The sequence below is a fragment of the Centroberyx gerrardi genome, chromosome 1, assembly GCF_048128805.1.
Source record: "Centroberyx gerrardi isolate f3 chromosome 1, fCenGer3.hap1.cur.20231027, whole genome shotgun sequence".
Taxonomy (NCBI): domain Eukaryota; kingdom Metazoa; phylum Chordata; class Actinopteri; order Beryciformes; family Berycidae; genus Centroberyx; species Centroberyx gerrardi.
In genome coordinates, this window is record NC_135997.1 from 15,191,777 (window position 1) to 15,203,604 (window position 11,828).

At 41.7% G+C, this 11,828-nt stretch overlaps 1 protein-coding gene across 1 annotated transcript; it reads left to right on the forward strand.

Moving 5' to 3' along the window:
• Nucleotides 1-4,263: 4,263 nt before the first annotated feature.
• Nucleotides 4,264-11,545, forward strand: ctr9 (CTR9 component of Paf1/RNA polymerase II complex). Its single transcript, XM_078284573.1, has 23 exons — nt 4,264-4,396; nt 4,914-5,012; nt 5,260-5,499; nt 5,641-5,758; nt 5,842-5,931; nt 6,017-6,273; nt 6,393-6,500; nt 6,600-6,836; nt 6,952-7,170; nt 7,427-7,610; nt 7,733-7,821; nt 8,025-8,210; nt 8,403-8,490; nt 8,584-8,732; nt 8,828-8,944; nt 9,039-9,184; nt 9,287-9,358; nt 9,570-9,705; nt 9,828-9,974; nt 10,081-10,232; nt 10,321-10,420; nt 10,517-10,629; nt 10,749-11,545. Exons 1-23 carry the CDS (start codon nt 4,352-4,354, stop codon nt 11,161-11,163), a joined length of 3,507 nt encoding a protein of 1,168 aa, XP_078140699.1. The 5' UTR covers nt 4,264-4,351; the 3' UTR covers nt 11,164-11,545.
• Nucleotides 11,546-11,828: the final 283 nt, after the last annotated feature.

The following is an 11,828-nucleotide window of genomic DNA, read 5'->3' on the forward strand; positions in this document are numbered from 1 at the left end:
ATGAGGATTCAAACCATAGATTCAAACTTATGAATGCATCCATGTGAAGTGAAATATCTAAGATGTTGGTAACTAACTTGGCTGCAGATTTGCTTATAATGCTTACATGTACGCAGTGGGTTCCAGCCAGTGGGCTATGTCTCATTTTCTTGTTTTCATCTTAAAAAGATGTAAAAAAATATTAAAAGAATAAAAGGTTTGCAATAGCTATCTCAGACCAAATCTCCAATACTAGAGATTTATGTGTCAAATATACAGGGAGGAGAGTTTTCCATTCAATATTATGTACAATGAGATTATAAGGAATATGTTTAGTTTACCTTATAGGTCTAAAGCCACCTCATACATTTTTAAAAAGAGTAACAAGTCATGAAAATAAATTCTTACTTCTCAGTCCAGGACAGCTCTTCTGAAAGAAAACAAATATTGTCACATAATAAGTCAGGAGTCTAATTTCTAGTGAGATAATGTGTTGCTAACCTGCCTCTGGGTTACTGTGATGTTAGCTAAGGAAGTCTTCAAAATGCTCTTAAATGAGTGTATTCCTTGCCTGTTTTCACTGCTTCACATCAAAACCAGCTGACATCCCCCATCCCTCCCTGCCTCCCCCTTTCCTCCTCCTCCTCTTGCCAAAATGATGCCCAGCACAGGTCTGCAACAATGAGGCAGTTAATAGATTTTAATTTACATTCATCAGTTTAACATATCAAATGGACAGTGTGCAAAACATGTATTTCGCACAGCGTAGAGACCAAGCAGATAAACATCAAACTATCTAAAAATACGAGGCCTCATCATGCAGGTTTAGGGTCAGTTTCAATCAATTCAGAGAGAGGATTTCCTTCAAGAGTCAAAATGTCAGAATCTTTTTTCCATTAAAAACATTCTTCCTCTCAATCTATTAAGAAACTATTGAAAATGAGGCCTCTAAGATTATTATCTGAATTGCACTTTTAATTTTTATTTCAAATTGAAAACAAATGAACACCAAACCTGCTATGGCTTAATGAAAAATTATTACAAATATTCTTTATATTAGGAAATGAAAATTACAGATAATAAGTGAGGTCTATAAAAGGCTTGAGTTGGCTTGGAGTAGGACAGATCTCAAGTCATTAGAGACGACTGTTAAGTTTTATAAATGCCTGCCTTCTAAATAAAAGATTACCTTTGTCTACATGGAAATACTTTGAGATAGGAACATTTGTTGTGTTTTTGATATTCAAGTAAAACATCTTGGCATAAATGTATGGTAAACTATAGAACAAACAAGTTATTTTATGTGACAGTAAATATCCATAAATATAAATATATATAAAAATAGCAATAGCATGGTTTAATTTTCACATAAATTCACAAACCGAGCGCAAACTACTTCATGTGAAGCTGTGATCACTCCTGTTTGAATGACAGGGTGCTCACGGCTCACTTGCAAGACGATATGTGAGAATCGAATTTGCTTGCCCACTAAGTAAAGACAAATCAATGAAAAGTGAGAGAGCTTGGTCATACACACTCAGCATACCCTCTCACTCATCCTTGTGCTTGTTCCAAAATAAACGGGACATCCTATCCATGGCCTTTTTTTAAACCTTGAAAATCTCTGACCTTGATGGGCTGTCTCTCCAATACTGAACAAATTAAAAGAAATTTGAAAAACATTCAATTTGGTGCAGCTAATAATGAAGTCATCTTTTCCTGACAGCAAATCCTTAGCAAACACTTCTTTCCTGGATGTGATATTTACAAATCACACAATAACACAATTAGAAGGGGTGGACAAAATAATCCAAACACCTAATATATGAATATCAAGTACAAAATACAAGTCCTGAACTGTGTGTTTTGGGATATTGGACAGTTCTTCAAGAAGGAAAACCTCTAGTTCTTTGAGGGATGAAATCTACTTCACACTCTGCGCTCCAGAACTTCCCATAAAGGTTCAGTGATGTTTAGATCTGATCGAAGGGAAGACCATGGAAGATGTTTGTCTTCATCCTGCCATCCAATGAGACTTTGAATTTTGTCTTTAAGTTCTTATGCATTTTATACTTGTGCAGAAGATTAGTGCATAAAAGTAACTGTCTTTACAATTATTTACTTCACACTCGTCTTTTGGCCTGACAACATATTGTAACATTAATTGTCCAACAGATGAGAGAGGTCGATTTAAAGACCGCAAATGTGGATTATCTTGTAGTATGTGGATCAGAATGATCCTATCTAATAATATTTTTGAAAACTGTCCAAAAATCAGCAAAATCAGTCTGATCCTGGATTGCAAAAAGGGATTAAAAGATCTTTATAATTCTGATCCAGATTTTAAAAAATTGAAAACTAAGCCCTGGTGTTCATGAAACCACTCTTGAATTTGGGGCACTGGCATCTTGGAATATGTTTGAATGTGGGAACATCATGAGGGAACAGTTTTTGCACCACAGGATGCTCCCGGTCCAGCTGTACAATGGCCTCATATTCCTTGGCTGTTATACATCCATGCAGAACAATCACTGGACCTAATGTTTCACAAGAGACAGCTGTTTCACAGTTGGCAATAGACAGGTTTAAAGCATCAAAATGTAAAACTATCCATGTGGAAAAAGAGTGAAACAGACTCATCCGACCGGTTATACTGGTTTGTGTGTTGGCCTTGGATACCAGCTGTTTCCGAATGGCAGCCATGCCTTCAATAGTCACTTTGTGCAGCTCACAGTGTGCCATTTCTGTTAAGACTGTGTCAATTCTGCGGTCATTTCTGATGCCATAGGTTTTTAGCAACTAGGCCTATCTTGTTAAGTGTCCATCAATCCCTGAGTGCCGAGCAGGGGCGTGCAGAGAGTTCTTCAGGGGCTCAAATGAAAAAAGGGGCATCTACAGTGTCAAACAGTCTGTGGAAGAATCTCTGTGTTTTAGGAGTGCAGCAATACGGTGTTGTTATATCCCTTTACTTTACTCATCTGTTATATTTGCTTCCATCTCTTGTCTTTCTGTCTCACTGTCCTCTTCTTTCTCCCCCTCATCTCTCTGCATTTCTGTCTGCCTGTGCTAAATATTAAATACAATAATATATATATATACATATATATATATATATATATATATATATATGTATATATATATATATATATATATATATATGTATATATCTTAGTGATGAATACTCAATTATCTTATTATATTTCTATCATTATAGCACAAGCTGAAGACTCTAAACAAAATGTAACAATCTTTATTGGATAGATTTTAAGATAAAGTTACTAAATCTATTTTTTTCCTTGCATGATGAAGGTAGGTTAGCTGCCCTGCCACCGTCTGACTCCCCAGTCTGCCTCTCACCTGTTGTGTTGAGTCCCTCTAGCTGCCTTCTGCTTTACTTTCTCTTTTACTTTCGCCCTTCTTGCTTTCGAGGGCGTCTTGCAGCCACTCACTATATAATATGTAAAATGAAAAAATAATGTTTTGCAAATGTTTGCAATAGTCAATTTGGTCCAAGTTTCAGTTAGCTACACTGATTCATTGATAGCCTACATGCTACGAAATAATTGCAGGATATGTGATTTTTTGCCAGGTTTAACTAATGACTGCAACTATTAAACTAACCGATACCTATCACAGTCTCCCTGGCTCGTTGTCCTCCTGCTCTGTGATTCTGTTGATAGCGCAGCTCTGTCGGGGGGAGGGGGGGTGCGGGGGTCCACATGTGAGAAGGACAGAGAAAGGGGCAATGCACTGTGCACTGTGCAAACAACTCATTTGTGTTTTGCAGTTGCTCAAATACTTATGCTCGTATCGCTACAATTTATTAACTATTCGGAAAATGCCTAAAATAAAATAATACATTTAGATCGGAAGGGGCATTTTGTTCAATTAAGGGAAAAGGGGCAGGTGCCCAAGCACCCATAGTAAAAAAAAAAAAGTAATAAATTGCTTTTAGCTATTATGCACCTTATGAATGCTTGCTATGGAAACTTCAGGAGAAAATAAAATAAAATATGTAGATGCAAATCTATTAGTATTATAATTATACTGATGTACTATACTTTTTGCTGTTGCTTGTAAACAATGCCCACTTGAAGATGCTCTTTGCTCTTTTATTTGATCTTGTTTCCTTCTTTTAATTTCTATTCATTCGTGCATTAGGAGAACATCTCCACAATGTTTTTTGCTGCATGTCTTCTTTTCTAACTTCAGGGGGGACTCTTCCGTGATGTGCACTGAGCTGGCCGGACATAATTTCCGGAACACCGAGTATGTTTGTTTCTCAGCGGAAGTAGCCGCGGACTCTAAACCACGGGGTGTTGTTGAGCAAGTTGAATAAAAACAACAGAAAGTGGATTTTTCGTCCTCCAAGATGTCTCGGGGTTCTATTGAAATCCCTTTACGGGACACAGATGAGGTAAAAGACATCTAATGTGGAAACCTGCTTTGTTGTGAATGTTTGGCAGAGTGAGACCTGTGTGGCTAGCCCTGTAAGCTAACGTTAGCTAACATGAGCTAACTAGCGTAATCAGTTTTCGTTTCAACCTGTACTGTTCTAGAAGATATGAGATCAGGTACCGGTGCAGACTGTTGGAAACATTAGTTACCTACAACAGTTACTGATGTTTTGTGTCATGCTGCTAATAACAATATTTACACACGTAAACTGTAGGTAGCTAAGTTGCAACTTAGCTTGTTGACAGGTTTAAAAGGTCTATTTATCTTCTATCTATTTGGTTAAGGTAGTCATCAGGTGGTTAGTCTTAGTTAAGGTAAACTTTTAAATTCCACATCATACTATCTGCTGTTACTGTACATCAGCAATCATCAATTCAATTATAGGTTCTCAACAAAACTAACAATACATTAAAGGTACTATAAGACACCTGGCTCGATTTTGACTGCTCACGACTTTAATAACTTGTATCCTGCAGGTTATTGAGCTTGATTTTGACCAGCTGCCTGAAGGAGATGAAGTCATCAGTATCCTGAAGCAGGAACACACGCAGCTGCACATATGGATTGCTTTGGCGGTGAGTAAATGTAGCAGATTTGGATCATCATAAGCGGAGGAGTGTATCTTCTGCCCTATGCATCAAAAGAAAATAAGGTATATACTTAAGTAAAGGAAATGCTGGCAGATATAGAATCTTAAAGATAAATAAAATTAACAGAATCCAGATGTCAAACCTTGTTTATTAAAACAGGTTCAAACTAACAAATCAAATCTTTACCTAGTTTCACATTTCTAAGAGTATTTGTATCTTCTCTTCTATTCAGTTGGAGTACTACAAGCAGGGCAAAACAGAGGATTTTGTCAAGCTGCTGGAGGCGGCCCGTATTGATGGAAACCTCGACTACAGAGACCATGAGAAGGACCAGATGACCTGTCTGGACACACTGGCAGCTTACTATGTCCAGCAAGCACGCAAAGAAAAAAACAAAGATGCCAAGAAGGAGCTTATCACGCAGGCTACTCTGCTCTACACCATGGCAGACAAGATCATTATGTATGATCAGGTAAGTAAAATGTCTGGCAAAATAGTTGATAATGGGGAAAATCAGCCAGAGGCTCAAGGATAGCTGCATTTTCAGTTATATATAACTGAAAATGCATGTTAGTGATATGTTAGTAATATAACATGCTCTTGTCTTATTCAGAACCATTTGTTGGGAAGAGCCTGTTTCTGCCTTCTGGAAGGAGATAAGATGGACCAGGCAGATGCCCAGTTCCACTTCGTCCTCAACCAGTCCACCAATAACATCCCTGCTTTACTTGGCAAGTTGAACATAAAAATGAAAGATTGATCACGGCCTCTATGATTGATTCACAGGAATAACCACACCGATGTTGTTCAACAGGTAAAGCTTGCATCTCCTTCAATAAAAAGGATTACAGAGGAGCACTGGCATACTACAAAAAGGCTCTACGTACAAACCCAGGCTGTCCAGGTAAACACATTACTTATATCATCCTGAAAACTAGATCCCTGTATTCCTGATTATTTCTAACATACCGTTCTCTGTCACTGACTAGCTGAAGTAAGGCTTGGGATGGGCCACTGCTTTGTCAAGCTCAATAAACTGGAGAAGGCCCGTTTGGCTTTCGGCCGAGCCCTGGAGCTCAATTCCAAGTGTGTGGGAGCCCTTGTCGGCTTGGCGGTACTCGAGCTCAACAACAAGGAGGCAGACTCCATCAAGAACGGAGTGCAGCTCCTCTCGCGGGCGTACACCATCGACCCCAGCAACCCCATGGTGCTCAACCACCTCGCCAACCACTTCTTCTTCAAAAAGGTAGCCGCTGGTCTGGTGGCACTTGGAATGCTTGTACCACCTGGTTTCTGTCACAAGTCTAAACCTGAGTGTCATTTAACTATTACATTCACACCTCTGTGCTTTACTTTCACTACCAGGACTACAGTAAAGTGCAGCATCTGGCCCTCCATGCTTTCCATAACACAGAGGTAGAAGCCATGCAGGCTGAGAGCTGCTACCAGTTGGCTCGCTCCTTCCATGTGCAGGTAAGAGCCTGATCAATCCTGAGCCAGATTACTGTATGTTTCATAACACTCATTTATATGGATGCGTCTGATATCTCTGCTCTTGTTTTCTTTCTTTAGGAGGACTATGACCAAGCCTTTCAGTACTACTACCAGGCCACTCAGTTTGCCTCGTCCACCTTTGTATTGCCCTTCTTCGGACTGGGACAGATGTACGTGTATCGAAGAGACAAGGAGAACGCAGCGCAGTGCTTTGAAAAGGTTTTAAAGGCCTACCCCAACAACTATGAAACTATGAAAATCCTGGGGTCTCTCTATGCAACGTCTGATGATCAGGAAAAGAGAGACATTGCCAAAGTATGTACCCTGCGCAGATTGTCTTATCACAGTTTATACAGTAATGTATTCTATGATCCTTTCAGGGATATTTAGCAAATTTGCATTTTGGAGACATGTTGCTGTGTTTTCCTAGGGTCATCTGAAGAAGGTAACAGAGCAGTACCCAGACGATGTGGAGGCGTGGATTGAGCTGGCTCAGATCCTGGAGCAGACTGACATCCAAGGAGCTCTGTCCGCCTATGGCACGGCCACCCGCATCCTGCAGGAGAAGGTGCAGGCCGATGTTCCCCCCGAGATCCTCAACAACCTGGGGGCTCTCCACTTCAGACTGGGCAACCTGGGAGAGGCCAAGGTACCTCGCTACCCCTCTGGAGGGTGGAGTTAACCTGGTAGCCTGCAATAGCTATATTGATCAGGGAAATCATCAGCCACTGCATCAACTGTGTAGATAGTATTCAAATTGAGAATGTATGTAGCATAGCAGAATAACATAGTTCTTCACACTGGTAGCAGGAGTAGTTTTATCCATGATGAAGTGCACTGAAGACTGCAGATCCTAGTAAGCAATTGTACTATTTCAAGGTTGGATTGTGTCTTCTCTTCTATAGAAATACTTTCTTGCATCTCTGGACCGGGCCAAAGCCGAGGGAGAGCATGATGAGCATTACTACAACGCCATCTCTGTCACCACCTCCTACAACCTGGCCCGCCTGTATGAGGCCATGTGTGAATTCCACGAAGCTGAGAAACTCTACAAAAACATCCTTAGGGAACATCCTAACTATGTGGACTGTAAGCATACGAAACAATGCATTAGAACATTCTACATGAAAAATGTGATAGCAGATAACAAAAATGGCTTTGTACTTCTTGAAATACACACATTTTTTTGCAATTTAAATTTTTACCTACAGGCTACTTGCGTCTCGGAGCTATGGCTCGTGACAAAGGAAATTTCTACGAAGCTTCTGATTGGTTCAAAGAAGCCCTGCAGATTAACCAGGTACTTTTGTCACCTGTTGTTTGATAGTGTAATTATCACTCCATCAGAAGTCCACATAATCTGATGCCAAATGATGATTATGTTCAAATGTTGGTATACAGTATAAATAGTGATAATGGTATACAATACAGGTTTTCTATACTGTGTAGTACTGTGAGTTTTGTCCACATTATCTGATGTCCACCATGTTCTGCTGGACGCAGGATCACCCGGATGCCTGGTCCCTGATAGGGAACCTTCACTTGGCCAAACAGGAGTGGGGGCCGGGCCAGAAGAAGTTTGAGCGTATCCTGAAGCAGCCGTCCACACAGAACGACACCTACTCCATGCTCGCTCTGGGTAACGTGTGGCTGCAGACCCTGCACCAGCCCACCAGAGACCGGGAGAAGGTACAGAACAAAGAGAGAAATTACAAACAGCACAGTTATAAATGTAGCACAGGAGATCACTTCTATGAAATGGAATAAATGGTATTGATTAGCTCTCACACTTTAATGGTATTGCCAAATACTTGATGACATCATTGAATGGGGGTAAAAAATAATACATCAAATACAGTGACAGTGTTGTTGTCTTGACAGGAAAAGAGACACCAGGATCGAGCCCTGGCGATATACAAACAGGTCCTGCGAAATGATGCCAAGAACCTCTACGCTGCCAATGGCATTGGTTTGTTTCTTTTTCTTTCTTTTATCAGTACTGATAGTAAGGAATCATTAGCTTGTGTGTATGGTGTATTAACCCTGAATCTGTTTTGCCCAGGTGCTGTCCTGGCCCATAAGGGCTACTTCAGAGAGGCACGTGACGTGTTTGCCCAGGTGAGGGAGGCCACAGCAGATATCAGTGACGTCTGGCTAAATCTGGCTCACATCTACGTAGAACAGAAGCAATACATCAGCGCTGTGCAAATGGTAAGGGCCTTATTTGTGATGACCTTTTAAAACCGTTGTCTTTTATTCAGTGTTTTTTTTTTCTATACAGTTCAATGTTTTGATCTGCTCCACAGTATGAGAACTGCCTGAAGAAATTTTACAAGCATCAGAACACCGAGGTGCTGCTGTACCTCGCAAGGGCACTCTTCAAATGTGGCAAACTCCAGGAGTGCAAACAGATGTTGCTGAAGGTAAAACAAAATGAAAAAGGCTTTTCTTGTATTGCTCTACAATATAAGGGTATATAACTGTCTTTAACTCTCTTTCTGATGTGGTGTTTACAAGGCACGTCATGTGGCGCCCAGTGACACAGTGCTGATGTTCAACGTGGCCCTGGTGCTTCAGAGGCTGGCCACTCTGGTGCTGAAGGACGAAAAGAGCAACCTGAAGGCTGTGCTCAGCGCTGTCAAAGAGCTGGAACTGGCTCACAGGTAGCGGCATACGCCTTGCTCTACGCCTTCTAGTCTGATCCCCCTGCTATCCTCCACCTAATCCTCCTATTTCATCTCTTTCTCGCCCTCCTTTTCACACAGGTATTTCAGCTACCTCAGCAAGGCTGGAGATAAGATGAGGTTTGATCTAGCGCTTGCTGCCTCTGAGGCCAGGTCAGTCTGAACTTACCTCTACCCCACCCCAGACACACACACACCTACAGCTTAGAATTAGATTACCTCAGGCTGAAGTTGTTTTTAAGGGACAATCATGAGAATTCATTCAATGTCAGTGTTGTGCAGTTTGTGTTGGAGCTGTGTTCATGTAGTGTGGGTTGTAATATCATGGGGGGCTTATGGGTGTGTTTGTGGGTGATGGTTGCAGGCAGTGCTCTGACCTGCTCAGCCAGGCTCAGTACCATGTGGCACGGGCCAGGAAGCAGGATGAGGAGGAGAAAGAGCTTCGGGCAAAACAGGAACAGGAGAGGGACCTCCTGCGCCAGCAGCTGATGAAAGAGGAGGTCTGTATGTTTTTGACCACAAAAAAACTTGAAACCTTTGACAGACAATTTTGCTTCTATTTTGAGCCACAATAAACTGCTTCTCATCATTTGGTTGACTTGTCACCCTCAAAACTCATCAGGAGGAAAAACGGAACAAGGTGGCTGAGGAACAGAAAAAGCTTCTGGAGCAGAGAGCCATGTATGTGGAGAAGACCAAGAACTTGCTCACTTTCGCGGATGGACCGAAGGAGACGACCAAGGAGAAGAAGAAAGGAGGCAGTGGACGTGTGAGTTTTAGCACAGACAGTACAACTGTGTGGAAATCGGTAGAAACACTGAACTGCTTTGAATGCGAATGTGAATAACATAACTCTTTGTTTTTTTCCATCCAAGCGTAAGAAAACTGGTGACATGGATGAGTTTGTCAATGATGACTCTGATGAGGACCTGCCAGTGAAGAAGAAGAAGAAGAGAAAGGCTGGCAGTGGTAGTGAGCAGGAGGAGGAGGAGGATGGAGAGAAGAAGTCACGCAAGAAGAGGAGGAGGTGATTCTGCTGCAGAGAATGCTAATTGTAGTTTATTTTGGCCAAGGGACTTGTGTGCTTACAGTAAACTTTTGTCCTGTTGTTTTAGACCTACCAAGGGAGGTGATGATGGCAGCGACGATGAGGAGGAGGGAGGATCACGACCCAAGAAGCAACGTAAACCCAAAGAGCGCAAGAAGTTTGAAAAGGTTCCTTTTTGTTTTTGTTCTTCTGCAATCATTAATGCTCTTTAATTGATATATATTTTTTCAAGCTTAATTTCTTAACATTTCTGTCTTTTTTAGCCCCAGCCTGAGCGTCTGCCACCTTCCCTCAAAGGGAAGATCAAGTCTAAGGCCATCATATCATCGTCTGAATCCTCTTCAGATGAGGATGGCCTGAAAATCGCTGAAGACAGGTAAAAACATAGACTGTTTCATACAGTATTTTACACTGAAACAAATTTTAATTAAAAAAAAGGGTTTGTATCTGTTACTTAATTAGATTTTTTTATTATTGTCCCTTCTTCCCATGTAGACACCAAAGAGACAGTGGTTCAGGATCTGAAGAGGAGGGTGAGGGTGCGGGCGAGGGCGGCCACAGGAAGCGCATTGCGTCCGACAGCGAGTCCGACGGAGGTCGGAACCGCTCTGCCAGCGAGGCGGGCAGCCCCCGGCGCTCTGCAGGCTCCGACGAGGACGACTCCGGCAGCGACCGGCCAGTGAAGAAGAGGAGACCGCAGCGGCAGTCCGACTCCGAGCAGTCGGACAACGAGAGCAAGAGGAGTCGGTCGGGATCGGACGACGAGTCGCGACGCGGCTCGCCCGCCGCAGCTTCGGACCGGGGGTCGGACCGAGGCTCTGAGCCTGGATCGGACAACGAGGGCTCCCCACGCCGCTCCAACAACGGCTCAGAGCCTGAGCGGTCCAACAACGAGGAAGACAGCGACTGAGACTTCAAAACTCCCTAACAGACTTGTCTCTTGTAAAGATGAAAAGGCATTCTCTACATCTGGATTTTTATTGTCAATTAAGCGCAGGGATTTCTGTCCGTGTCCTATCTTGGAATTAGCATAGAAAAGTGTAGTTTTGTAGCGCAGTAATATGGCGTATTCCTCACTACTTATTGGTTGTCAGACTGTTAAATCATGTCTTTTCTTAGATGCTGTGCCTCGCCGTCTTTTTGTTAATGATAAATCAGCTGGTTTACAGTAAACTATCTGAAAGGTGTAAACCTCTATTTTCTATCTTGGACGATCAAAAGAACATAGACACTGACCCAAAGACGGGTTGATGGTTCATCAAAATATGTACATTAAAAATTAAAAAAATGTGCGAGATGTGTATTGTTCTATTCTGCTCCTATATCATGCTTACACATACTGTACTTTTCCCTTATAGGAATATACTGTGAGCTTAGTTTGGCCAGCAACACACTGATTCATGTTTTGTCTCTAATTACTTTGGGTGTCAAATTACACAGATGAGGTTAAAGTGCAGAAAAGATCTTTAAGATGTGAATGTGCCATTCCACTAGAGCTATTTTGGCAACATACTTAAACTATATTGTGCGTTATTCACATGGAACTTTTGGATAATTAATGTCCAATAAGTTGGC